Source organism: Eumetopias jubatus, unplaced genomic scaffold (genome assembly GCF_037043125.1).
Source record: "Eumetopias jubatus isolate StellerSeaLion01/CBP00866 unplaced genomic scaffold, mEumJub1_p1.0 scaffold_5, whole genome shotgun sequence".
Taxonomy (NCBI): domain Eukaryota; kingdom Metazoa; phylum Chordata; class Mammalia; order Carnivora; family Otariidae; genus Eumetopias; species Eumetopias jubatus.
The window spans coordinates 46,961,564-46,975,796 of record NW_028274811.1 but is presented as its reverse complement, the minus strand read 5'-3'; the positions used below and the strand labels follow the sequence as shown (position 1 = coordinate 46,975,796).

General features: G+C 32.9%; 1 protein-coding gene across 3 annotated transcripts in view; it reads right to left on the bottom strand.

Annotated features, from left to right (window-relative positions):
• The window catches only part of KIF2A (kinesin family member 2A), a 74,723-nt gene that overhangs the window by 12,227 nt on the left and 48,263 nt on the right, over positions 1 to 14,233 (bottom strand). For 2 of the 3 annotated variants that reach the window (XM_028123846.2, XM_028123847.2), the window contains exons 7-17: positions 13,832 to 13,927; positions 12,280 to 12,334; positions 11,731 to 11,893; positions 9,151 to 9,241; positions 8,959 to 9,022; positions 7,736 to 7,827; positions 7,244 to 7,386; positions 6,661 to 6,865; positions 5,646 to 5,756; positions 4,532 to 4,599; positions 53 to 203 (exon numbers count right to left, since the gene is read on the bottom strand). In XM_028123846.2, coding sequence (XP_027979647.1) covers positions 53 to 203; positions 4,532 to 4,599; positions 5,646 to 5,756; positions 6,661 to 6,865; positions 7,244 to 7,386; positions 7,736 to 7,827; positions 8,959 to 9,022; positions 9,151 to 9,241; positions 11,731 to 11,893; positions 12,280 to 12,334; positions 13,832 to 13,927 — 1,239 coding nt within the window. Of the gene's footprint in view, positions 1 to 52; positions 204 to 1,098; positions 1,213 to 4,531; positions 4,600 to 5,645; positions 5,757 to 6,660; positions 6,866 to 7,243; positions 7,387 to 7,735; positions 7,828 to 8,958; positions 9,023 to 9,150; positions 9,242 to 11,730; positions 11,894 to 12,279; positions 12,335 to 13,831; positions 13,928 to 14,233 lie in introns of all 3 variants that reach the window. The other variant, XM_028123848.2, reaches the window with a different exon arrangement.

The window sequence follows — 14,233 nt, the reverse complement described above, 5'->3', positions numbered from 1 at the left end:
CTACTGATGAACTGAACTAAAATCAGGTCATTATAACTATATTGTCACTCACGTTTTGTTCACAAAGAAGTTTCAGATCATCTCTCTGAGGGGAACTCCCCACACCCCACTGTGCCTCTAAGTCATCAATTTGATTTGGTGGGTGGTGCATGATCGGACGGACATCACCAGCAGCAGTTGGATCCACAGTCAATTCTTTCACCCTATAAATACATAAGAGGTACCTAAAATTAACAAACACATGCAGAGGAACAAGAAACTACCATCCTATTCAATAAAAAGGCAATTCAATTAACATATTAAGACTGATGATGTCAGCTTTCCAGATCAAGTTTATCTGAAATCTGCATAAAGACTAAAGGGATATTTGGCTGTTGAACTTTCAGAATTTACTGAGGTAACTGTACAATTATTTCAAAGATAATTATTGTGCATAATAACAATTAGCAAAAGTATGTAGATTCAGTATTTCAAAGTAAAAACAAACTATTTTTGCAATTATATAAACAGAAAAATGCTAACAACAGCAGTTAGATCAATAAATGATTATTGCCAAAATCAGAGAACTGCATATACTTTGTAGATTTTTAGTTGTTATAATGCTCTATATTAAAATAGCTACATGTGAAATAATCATATTTCTAATATATGAAGATTATAAGTTACAAAGTTCTATCATTTAAAAAATGTTTAACTATTATACTTCAGATTACACAGTGGGAGGGTACATGTTCTAAATCAAGAGGATCTTTGTTATTTCCTTGCAAACAAGGAAATTTGTAAGAACATAAGAATAACAGTAAACTTCTCATTTTAAACAAGACCGTTTACCTTTCAACCATAAATATGCAAAGATGACATCATCCTTAAAAATATGAGGGGAAACAGGAAGCTTGAATTCTAAATCAACATTTTAAAGCAAATAAATTAATAAAGTACACAAAAATGAAGATCATGCAGTACAATCATCACCTGCCAAATGAAATGAAAATGAAAAATAAAATGGCTCAGAACAAAAGTATAAAGGAAGTATTTATATGTAACACAATTCAAAAGAAACTATGAAAATAAACATCTTATGCATAGAAGGAAGTAGACCTGGTAATCGAAGGAGAAAAGTCGTCATACTCATAAGAAGGAGAGAGATCAGGGCGACTGCCACTACCCTGTGAGAAGGGAATGTCTGATGGACTAATTCCAAACTCCTTTACTCTGCAGCACCAAAACAGCAACAAATTAAGAGAAAATGCTCTTGTAAAGACAGCAATGCACATTTCAAGTTTTTATTTCATATTCAGTTTAAAATTTTTTTTAAAAAAGGTATCAACATTGTTGTGACTTACTGTATTTAGAGTACTTTAAAAATAATCAATTTTAAGAAGTTTTCGAATTTTTCCGTCCTATCGATTCCTTAGTCCATAGTCCTTCCTTTCTGGTATACTTTCCCCTTTTCTCATGATCCTTCCTAAAAGTTTAACCAGACCATCCCCTAACTTTCAAATGCCCCTTTACAGCTACATGATAAGTAATCAAATTTCCTTGTGCAGTCAATACTGCAAATATTTTATTAGCATCAATGAGCCCTCAATACTCTTGCAGTCTTTTAAAACAGAACACAAGAGTATTAAATCCTTATGGCATCCACTGTTTGTAATGAATTAATTTCTTTCCTATGCGTCTAGAATGGTTCCATCCATGGTACAAAATGAGAAAGCAGTTCCTCAAACAGTTTTCTGTGTTTGGTTCAGATGAAGAACCCTGGTTAAGAAAAGCCCTTTAGCAATGGAATTTAAATTGCTTTTGGTAATGTCTCTGATATTTATATTTAACCAAACTATGGCTTTTCTGACACCATCTTTGTGATTCCCTACGTTCCTCTTGGGGTCATCCCATTTCATAACAGTAAGCTGTATTTATTATGTACTTCTACATGTTAGGTATTATGATTGTAAATTTTAGGCATTATCTTATATACAACAATCCTGTGATATTATTTTTTGCCACTTTACAGATGAGAAATTGGTTCAGAGCAATAAAGTATCTTACCCAATGTCATTCAGTGAGAATGTGGTGTGAGGTTCAAAACTAGCTTTGAGTACAAACATTATGTTTACTTAAGCATCCAATATACTGACCATCTTTTTCTCATTACTTCTTTTAGATTTGATCTAAATGAAATTACTGTTTTGTTGGGTCATAGACAGTCATACAGATCAAACTGATAATTTCATGTAGATCAAACTAATTTATTTCTTCTACTTACACTCTTTCTTTGACCTATTGGTAATGCCTGCTGTCCCAGGTTCAATCCTAGATTCAGCCGCCCTTCATCCTTTACAGTCAACTTTGGAAAGCTTATTTACCACACAGACTGACAGAATCTAAATTTCTAACACTGACGTGATTCTTTTTATTCCAACTCCATTTAGGATTCTATCAGAACCTCCTAATTTAGATAACCTATCCGCCCCTAATAGGCTAATATTTTCCTCTATTCCAAGGGCTTTTGTCCAATTAAAACAGTAAATACTATATGCACGAATTATATTCCTCAAATGAGCTATCAAGGGAGGTTGAAAATCTTTATTCCTAGAGATTTGGAAAGAAAAGACAGAATTATTTGTCCCAGATGGTTAGTCATGTTGCAGATGAATTACATTACATGATAATAAATTAAAACATTTACTTGGACCTAAATAAACTAGAGGAACAGCCAGATACAGCATTTTCACATTAGGGAGATTCCTTTGCAGTTACAAGTCTGAAGACATGGAGGGGTCTTGTCTGTTTTAATTCTATAACATGGCAATATTCTGTTATGCTAGGCTGTTGCTCATCTCTCCCATGAACAATCTGAAGAAGCACTTTAATGATAAAAACCCCAAATACCAAAAATGTTCATTATAAAAATGAATTAAAAGTACCATAAACATTTGCAGCTCAGAGCCCATAATTCAAAGTTTAAAAAGGATTAAATTTAGAAATAAAGTTCCATTATATTTTTAAAGAAGTTATTTTAATATCTTTTTGCAAAATGTCAATAGGCTTATACTTTCCAACAGTTTTTACTATCATTTTAAAAAATCTCTTCAGTTGAAACAAATCAAATCACAAAAGAAAAAAAGAGTATGACCCCATTTATGTAAAGTTCAAATACAGCCACCTATGTTGTTCAGGGATACATTCATAGGTGGTAAAACTATTTTTAAAAAGAAGGAGAAAACCAAGAAAATTATGCCACAGAAGTCAAGGCAATGTCTACCCTGGGGGAGAGAGTAATGGACTTGGACACGTTATTCAGGATTTGTAATCAGGAGGGAACATATGGGGAGCTTTCGAGAGAGGCAGAAACGTTCTATTTCCCAATCTGATGATAGGAATTTACACTATATAAACATTTATTAGATTATTCACCTATGTTTTCAGTACTTCTCTGTATACATATGTATTCCTGTTTTATAAAAAAAGATTAAAAATAAAATTTCCATAGCAATTAAAATAAATAGGACAAATACTTGTATTCGGCAAAATTAAGGGAATGTCCACAGTAGAAATGTTATACAAAGAGGAATTTGAGGGGCGCCTGGGTGGCTCAGTCGTTAAGCGTCTGCCTTCGGCTCAGGTCATGATCCCAGGGTCTTGGGATTGAGCCCCGCATCGGGCTCTCTGCTCAGCGGGAAGCCTGCTTCTCCCTCTCCCACTCCCCCTGCTTGTGTTCCCTTTCTCGCTGTCTCTCTCTCCGTCAAATAAATAAAAATCAAATGTTTTTAAAAAAAAAGAGGAATTTGATCTCTAACAATTAAAATCACAAATGTAATATGTGATAAGAGAAACTGAAAACTACAAAATCATTTTTTCAAAACAAGAGCAACAGGAACAATTTATGGAACAAATATAAATCTGTCTATCACAATCCAAAGTTCCAAGGGGATTTCATGACTATAAGGAATAAATTATTTTAAGTTTATAATGCTTTTTGTCCTTTCATTTGTAATAACATCATTGTCCATTAAATTCTATAACACTAGTGACAATGAATAATAAAATGTAACTCATATAGAACACCAGAAAAAAATGTGCTATCATTACTTATTCAAACCCCAGATTTCTCACACATGGCATTTAGTATTATCAGAAATAATTTTTAGAAAATACATAAAACAATTTAAAAAATACAGACTGGTCCCTTTATACTCACTTAGACTCTTAATATAATAGGAAAAATTTACATGATTTAAATGTAGTAAAAAAATATGAAATATAACTTGGTGAAACAGAAAAATGTAATCGTGTTCTAGGATAGAAAGACCAATTCTACTAAAGATCTAAATCTCTTTCCAAATTACCCAAAACATTTCCATATATTTTCAAAACTTGACCAAATGACTCTATATATCATCTTAATGAATAACATGCAAAAAATTTTTTAAAATTGAAAAAAAATAATAAAAGTTATCCTATCAGATATTAAGTCAAATTAAATACTGCTCTACTCCCCTCAAATTTCAAACCGAGTAACTATTTGGCATACCTATTTGCATATCTTAATGTATTAAGAGTATTTTCACAGGATGCCATTCCTGGAGAGATTGTGGCAATCTAAGGGAGAAAAATGCAAAGGTAAAGAAAATGTTATAAATGATGAAGACAGTCTTATCAACATATTGCTCATTAAGATCTAATCTTAAAATAGTTATTTAAAATTAACATTAATTTGTGATATCTAAACTCCAAGATAATTTGCTGTATCACACCCACAATCAGATAATAACTATAAGCCACATAAAATACAAACAACTCTCTGAAAGCACCAGAAAATGATTTAAATCAGACAGAAAATGGAGGTCAACACCTAGGAGGAAATAGCACTGAGTGTTCCCACTACCCCGTCCCTACCCCACACAACAGTTTTTTTGCTTAAGGGCAAGCCCCGCTGCTGTCACACAGGCCAAATAAAACTTCATTAGAAAACTGGAATTTCACTGGTTAAACTAAAGGACAGAATTTGAAGGTAGAAACTAAAGCAGCTAGAAAGTAAGGTTTGTCCCAGAAAAGATAATCATGGAGGAAGGTAATCTTGGCAACCAAAAATTGTACATATAAACTGCCCAAATCTCTGGCTGACTCCTGAACCGGGCATACATAAGGCTTACTCCAAGTAACATAGCTAAGTCTAAAAGAACAGTTTTCAATTTCAGCTGCTGCCCAAAGCAAGGGAGACAAGAGTCTGAAATAAGTTAAGTTCACTTCTTGCTAAAACAACAATAAAAAATCAATAATCTTTAGAACATAAGACAATCCAGAGTGTCTATATAAGTATTTATTCATAATAAAAATTATATAAACCAATTTTACTAGACATACTAAGAAAAAGAAAAGTGTGAACCATATGCAAGGAAAATAAAAATCAATGAAGACCAACCTCAAGAAGACTCAGAGATGTTGGAATTAGTAGAATGCATTATAACTGCAATATAATCCTCTCTATCAGACTGGCAGGGACCACATCTTAAGTATCACTGTATCTCTCACAATAGAAGGATTTAAATGATTGTTATTAATGTGCATTATAATCTTTCCATAGATATTGTGAGTTATTCATTATTCAGGGTTAAAACAAAACAAATAAACAAACATAAACTTACCATGCAGGTACGAGAATTTTCACCTATGAATGAATCTCTTAACACCTGAGTGAGCTTACTTGCTCTGAAAGGAGTATGAGGTTTATTTCTACCTAAGGCTCTGATGCACTCCTGAAAATTAAGAAAGCAAGTTTCACAGATTAGGGTCCTTATATAGAGTAATCTTAATATATTTAAAAGATCTTTCATTATAACTCTTAACATTTAAGATCTGATTGGCTCTGGAAATCCTACTAACAGGTTTAGAGCATACTAAAGATGGTCTCATAAAGCCTAAGAAAATGAAATTAAAAACAGTAACAACAACGACAAAGTACTTATTATTCCAAAAGATTCTTCTGGAGGCTCTGACTAGTATTTAGAAGTAATAGATAGAAGGATATAAGGCTAAACTTTGAAAGTGGCATGACAAAAGAAAAAAACACAGAATGTTTTCTTGTAGTCTTGCCAATCCTTCCTTTCCTTTTTTTTTTTTTTTAAAAACATTTTATTTACTTATTTGAGAGAGAGGGAGAGAGCACAAGCAAGGTGGGGAGAGAGGGAGAAGCAGACTCCCCCCCTGAGCAGGGAGCCTGATGTGGGACTCCATCCCAGGACCCGATCCCAGGACCACCAAAGATCATGACCTGTGCTGAAGGCAGACGCTTAACTAACTGAGCCACCCAGGCGCCCCCAATCCTTTTTCTATTCAAGGAAGGGATAGAATATTCGTCATTCTACATTTTTCGGAGACAGTATTTCCTAGCTGAGTTTTGTGGTTCCTTGTCTTCCTCTAAGATAATATGACTAATTAAAGCCCTGTGGAATCTTAGATCCTTTATTCACTCTAAAAAAAAATGAGTATGTGTGAAGAAAGTTCCTGGGTATAATATAAATCAATAACTGTAAACATAAATAAATTTTAATAACCTCTCTTCCTTACTAAATGTTACATGTACTATGATTTTGTAGCTACTCTAAACAAAATTAAAGTCAAAAGCAAAAGATTTTTCACAATTAAATACATGTTATTTACCTTGAGTGCTAAAAGGCTTTTATTAATTTCAGCACCTTCAAGCCTGGTTTGCCTGTCTGCACTGGAAGTATCAGCTCCTCGTTCATTTCCAGCCAAATCAATGAGAGAAAATTTGCCATGTAGTTTTCCTTTCCTTCTAAGAATAATCTGAAACACCGCATGGCTCCGAGATGAATGTGCATTTGCAGATGTTTGACCGGATGTTCTACAATGTGATTAAGGTTATTTTAGATACCAAAAAAACTTCAGTTTTTTTATGTTGTAAACCACAGTATTTCATCAAAGAACCCACAAAAAACTATCGAGCTTTCATCATTTAAATACAAAAGGAACAATCTAACTTAAAACACTTCAACATAGCCAGATTCATACACTTTAATCTGGCATACTTCTAGTATATTTGTAGTATGATTATCAATATAGTAGATATCACTCAAAGTTATATGTAACAGTAAATGTTTTTATGAACAAATTTTTACTATCAAGATGCATTAAATAACACCTTTGCTTTGTTTAGATACCCAAATTATCTAAAACTGATTAAGAAATTAATTTTCTCTTTCTTAGTTAAAATGAAATTTACCTGCAACTGTTACCTATGTCAATGAGTTTCAGTACATCTTCAACACATTTGACCTCCCGTTCCTGTAATCCCACCACTTGAACCTGCTGTTTTCCATCTTCTAGCACTCTTAATTTTGTTTTCCTGTTTAGCAAGTCAAACACCTGTTTAAAAAAAAAAAAATTAGAAAACTAGCTTTAAAGGAAAAGACTCAGTTCTACAAAAATGAATCGGAGTCCAAAAATTATTTCAGAAAATTAGAATAATGCTCAATACTGAAGCTGAGACTTTCAAAGGGAATTTTTAAAAATCTCAACAAAATACTAACATAATATTCTAATACATATAAAAATATGTGGTGCAATGGCTGCACAACATGAATGTAGTTAATGCCAGTGAACTTGTACACAAAAAAATGGGTAAAATGTTAAATTTTATGTTATACATATATTAAACCACAATTTAACACCCTCTCCCAAAAACTCAGGGTTTTTTTTTTAAGTTTCCACTTACCTTTCCACTATAAATTTCAAAAAAGGTTGCATATACTTGAAGTTCTAACTTCTTATAGTTTGGCTTCTTTAACATTAAAAAGACATCTCGAGCTGTCAAGAATTTCATATGGAGAAAATGTGTTAAGACTTTTAAATACTACCTTTTTTAAAAAAAAAGATTTTATTTAATTTGAGAGAGAGAGGGAGAGAGAGAGAGAGAGCATGAACAGGGGAGAGGGGCAGAAGGAGAGGGAGAAGCAGACTTCCTGCTGAGCAGGGAGTCTGATGCGGGGCTTGATCCCAGCACCCTGAGATCATGACCTGAGCAGATGCTTAAATGACTGAGCCACCCAGGCACCCTGCAAATACTATCTTTAAAAAGCAATTCAGGGTGTCTGGGTGGCTCAGGCAGTTAAGCATCTGCCTTCAACTCAGGTCATGATCAGTATCCCAGGAGCCTGCTTCTCCCTCTGCCTCTCTCGCTCTGTCTCTCATGAATAAATAAATAAAATCTTAAAAAAAAAAAAGCAATTCAAATGTTCTCTATTTAGAGGAATCAGTTTATCTTTACCTAGAATGACAGTGTCAATAAAAAAAATGAAGACTAAAGTAAACATTAATTTTACAAAAAAAAAGTAATAGTTTTTTTTACACAAGTATAGATGCCACTCTCTTTCATATTCAATAAAAGAATGCTACTACTTTTTTTTTTAAGATTTTATTTATTCATTTGACAGAGAGAGACACAGTAAGAGAGGGAACACAAGCAGGGAGATGGGAGAGGGAGAAGCAGGCTTCCCACTGAGCAGGGAGCCCGATGCGGGGCTCGATCCCAAGACCCCCGGGATCATGACCTGAGCCGAAGGCAGACGCTTAACGACTGAGCCACCCAGGCACCCCAACTTATTCTTATAAATAACATAAAATTACAGGCGGTCATAGCAAGGTTATTCCCATAACCACACCAAACAGAAGCTTTTCACACAACAGCTATTCAACGACAAATACTAAGCTCCAATAATATGCCATATTAAAATGACACAAATATAACCAAGATTCCTGTCCCAAAAGCTTAATCTCACAATTCTTTTCAAGTGGTCTAACAACCTAAAATTGACATAACATACAAATTTAACTTTACGGTTACCCTGAAAGTCCTGAACAATATTTCCAAGTTTTATTTCAAAGCCACCTGAGTAATATTCAAGAATAGTACAAATGATATACAAAAAGACAAGTTACCTGCTAATGCATAAATTCCTTTAGAACAATCTTGGTTCTTTCCAGAAAAGTCACCTCCCATAGTCTACAGGTTAAAAAGGAAATAATAATAGATATTATTCAGGAATAAATCTTAAGAATTTAGGTCTTAGAATTAAGCCATAAGGAAAATAAAAAAGCTGTATAGGAGGATATAAGTAATGAATTACTCACATGAGTTTTTCCACTCCCAGTCTGCCCATAAGCAAAGCATGTAGCCATTCCCCTTTCAAATATAGTTTCCACTAGTGGTCTAGCTGTAAACCTTAAAATTAGAATGCACTAGTCAGAATGTGCCATCAATATTTAAATTAAGTAAATAAAATACCAAGTCTTATTAATAAACAAAACTCATACCAATATTTTTAACAAATCAATGGGCTCAACTGTCAGACTACAACTGAGCCCACTGATTTGTTAAAATTTTTAAATCTTATCCTAAAATTGCTTAAAGCTATTTAAAGCATAATTTCAAGTAATTCCATAATAAATGATGGTCACAATGGACCAAAAAAAAGAAAGAAGAAAAAGGAAGTAACTGAGCTAAGACATGTGTACGTAGAAGACAATATGAAAGTTTTAAAAAATAACAACAAAAAATTATATTAGGCAAAAGTAAGGTTTATAAAATGAAAAGCAAAAAACCAAACAACCAACCAAAAAACCCACACCACCAGGATTAAAAGTTTTAACAGAAATCAAATCAAAAGAGTGATAATCTCAAGAGAAAAAAAAAAACTATAAAAATATTATCTTAAGGCCATCTACCCAAGTAGAAAAGTGAATGTAGCTAAGTAAATATAAATTATACTTTTAAGACACTGAGCTTGGAGTTGATAGTCTTAGTTCAGGAGAAGGATGCAAAAATATTATGGCTTGAATTATTATTATTTTTAAATCTATTATTGTAATCACTTCTAGAGTTAAAATTAAAAGGAGGGATAAGAAATACTTCACTGGGCAGAGCTCTAAAAACTGTAATGGGAAACAAATTTTTTTTAATTTTTTAATTTTATTATGTTATGTTAATCACCATACATTACATCATTAGTTTTTGATGTAGTGTTCCATGATTCATTGTTTGTGTGTAACACCCAGTGCTCCATGCAGTATGTGCCCTCTTTAATACCCATCACTGGGCTAACCCATGCCCCCACCCCCTCCCCTCTAGAACCCTCAGTTTGTTTCTCAGAGACCATAGTCTCTCATGGGTCCTCTCCCCCACTGATTTACCCCCCTTCATTTCTCCCTTCCTACTATCTTCTTTTTTTTAACATATATTGCATTATTTGTTTCAGAAGTACAGATCTGTGATTCAACAGTCTTGCACAATTCACAGTGCTCACCATAGCACATCCCCTCCCCAGTGTCTATCACCCAGCCACCCCATCCCTCCCACTCCCCACCACTCCAGCAACCCTCAGTTTGTGGAAACAAATCTTTTTTTTTTTTTATATAGGCTTCAAATAATGTATGCGGAACATTTTATACAGTTTTGCTGAATTTTTTTAAAGGAACAACTGAAAAAGGTACAGAACAAAAGGAGCAGGAAAAAGTAGTCAAACGGAAGTAGAGAATGAGTCTGCAGAGTGATTAGACAAAAAAAGGCCTACCTCGAATTTCCTCAAAGCTAAATAAAGGGGATAGCATCAATATTGGTAAAGTTAAGAAGCATATATATAAGGTAAAACAGAATGTTTACTAAGTCTAGCATATTCAGAGAAACATACCTTATAATTATAAAGTCAGACTATTTTATGAAGCAGGAGTGGAAGTAGAGAAGGGAGTAGGGGTAAGAAGAGGACTTTATTCTCGGGTAAAAAAAATACACAATTGATATTAATAGTTCCCTTTTAAAACAAATTCTTCATAATACCATTTAGCATTCACACTTCCTTTAATTTTCTCTTTCTTTACAACTGAACTCCCAGTTTACTGGCTTAAGCCCAATGGAGCTGATCTCAATATTTCATTAATAAGTCTTCAATTCTTAGGACTCTTATTAACTCTTTTTGTTTTCCAGCCATATTTATAAAATGAAAAGGCAATGAAAAAGCATCCAAGTAACTGCCAAGACAGTCCTATATAGACTAAAATAGCACGCTGTTAAAACTGACCTGTTATAATTAGAAGGCAATGTTTACAAACTATGTATGAAAATCTAAATTTGGCATTCAACTTTGGGATATCAATGTGTAATACTTGTAAAGTTTGAATTATTTATAAGTTGAGTAAGTGAACATATAGAATTTCATGTATTACAACTATCCCAATGCTCAAAGATGATAAAAACTCGGCAAATGCAAGTAGGTTTACAGACCTTTTTTCCTTTTTGCCTTAAATGGTGGTGACATGTGAAATAAAGGTTTAGAAACTTAAGGATATAACAAATATTCCAAATTTCTTTACTAAAACAGAGATTAAAAAGCAAAAAGTAAAAGTCCCCTTCTAAGTACATCAAATTCCTAGAACTACAGAAAATGCCTACATTCTCCAGAAATTTCCTATCCATATATATATAAAATGTATGAGATATGTGTATATTAGTAATAAAAACTATGATTTTGGGGTAACACTAAAGAGAACAAATAGTAATACTCATTATTGTGTTTATACCATAACCTTTGTTTAAACTCAAAATAAAAAAGCATATTGCCACTTTTGGAGAGATATGCCAAGATCAATGCAAGGTTCAGGGTGGTGATAAATATACAGCATAAGAACAAAATTGTTATTTAAAACAAATTTACCTACCTGTAAACCATTTCATTAGGAGCTGAGTCATCAAAGGCATAATCAAAACGAAATGTTTGGTTTTCTAGGTACCTTGTTAAATCTACTTTTTGTTTTGGTTCATGTACCATCACAACATCTTTACTAGGGATTGTGATTACATCAAGATCTTTCATTTGAGTTTCTAAAAGAATAAATGAAAATTAATGCCCAGTAATTTTCACAGCATTTCAATGTAATAAGTACTTTCTAAAAAGGTAGTAAGAATTTTAATAGAAATATTAATTCTATAAATATAAATCTCATAAATATGCCATTCAAGAAGACATATTTCAACAACCAAGTAAAAAAAAAAATACTATCAAAATTTATGTGAAGAACCAGAAATGGAATGATTCATAGAGTAATAACAAATCAGCAGATCTAACCAAAGAAATCTGCATAATGATTATGTACAAATAAAATGATTTATATTTAACTCTTCCAAACGAATTTAATTTCTGCTATCATGAAAATAAATACCAACTGGACAAAATCAACCTTTCATTAAGAGTTCAAAAAGCGTCATACCTTTTTTATTGAGTGGTCGTTTTCTTACACAAACACATATCCTATGTTCATCAATCTAGAAATAAAATATTTTATTTCAATATTTATCAGTGTTATATAAAACACTGAAAAGTCAGTTATGCAATATTTCCTACAGAGATTTTAGAAATTTATGCATTGCATAAATAGGATAAACTTAAAAAACAAATTAGGATGTACAAATTTTAATAGTTAAAAGACCATGATTTCTAAAATTCTGAGCATAATGGAAAATTACTCATTTTGTTATTTGGTAAACAATTAGGAAATAACTCGTAGAGGCCTCTACTGTTCCTATTAGTAGCATAAGGTTCACATTAAGAAGCTGCCTTACTTCAATATATGCTGCATATAACAAAAGCAAAATTTCCTACCAAGTAGTGTACTGTCAGGTTGATTAAAGGGAAAGGTGTTGACAAAGATAACTAAGAATAGCAAGAAATGCAATTCTCAGATTATTGGTGAGCAAAATAACTCCAACAATTTTATAATAGCCAATTCTTATACATTAATATTTTTTTCATAAAATTTATGCTCCCAATACTTCCCTTTTAATAATAAATCTATAACATGGGGATTGGCAAAATATGGTCTGCGGGCCTAATCCAGCCCACTACCTGCTTTTGTACAGTTTTAATGACACAGTTGCACTCATTTGTTCAGATATCACCTATCACTGCTTTCATACTACAAAGGCAAAATTGATTACTTGTGATGAAGACCATATGGTTCACAAAGCCAGAATTATTTACTATCCGGGCCTTTTAAGAAAAAGTTTGCCAATCAGATGTAGTAGATTAAATACATGTAGGGTAGCAAGGACTAAACTATACACACAAGTATTATGAACAACAACTCTCTGAAATCCTAAACAATACATCAGCCTGACACAAATGTATTTTATCTACCCAAGGTATTCTGTATATGCTAGGTCAGATGGATTATTTTTCTTAAGTATCAATTACTCACAAAATAATCCCTGTCCAAAAAATTCTCATTCTTCAAGAGGAAAGTAGTTGAGTAATAGGGAAGCAGAATATGTTTTGAGCACGAGATTTCTGGTCTAGTATGGTCCTCAACAGCCATCACTTACTGTTAAAAAGCCAGACTAACATTTATTTAAAAATAACAAATTAACTAATAGTAAATTAGTTTGATAGTGGGAATTTATAGCCCAAATCAAAGAGGAAATAAGCTTGGAACTGGGATAAAAGTTTCAGTGATGGTCAGAAAGGAGAATGGGTCTTCTGACATCATTCCTTTAACTGCTGTTCTGCTCTATCAAAGACAGAGAGGCTTTGCTTTGAAAAGAACATCTCTGTGGGAAGCATGTCTGATAAATCAAATTATGGGAGATAAGCATAAATGTGAATGATTTCTTGATTTTCACCTTAAAACATGGGGAATGTACACCTATAAAGAAAAAAAAACACTACACAGCTAAATCCAGTACTAAGTGGGCACTGAACATGTTTTGTTTTGTTTTTTTACAGCACAAAAAAATTCCAGAACAATAGTTTACAAAGAATCTTACAGGATCTGCTGTTGTTAATGGTCTATAATCCAAACTTCCTCTAAAGTCTCTGATCATACACATAATTTCATAATTTGGGTTTGTAGCATCAACATCCTACACGGAGACAGAGAAAATTCATCATTTATTAACATTATAATAATGGATATTGTTGCATTTATGTTTTTGTTTTTTAAGTAGGTTCCACACCCAGCATGAAGCCCAATGTGAGGCTTGAACTCACGATCCTGACTGAGATCAAGAGTCGGACGCTTAAGTGTCTGAACCACCCAGCTGCCCCTGTTGCAAATTAAATATGGTTTGCAAATTAAAATTAAATTCATAGGTTGTGGAGTGTCTGTTTTACTTTTAAGTTTTTAAAAAATCAATCAATCAATCAATCAATCAGGAGATTGTGTCATT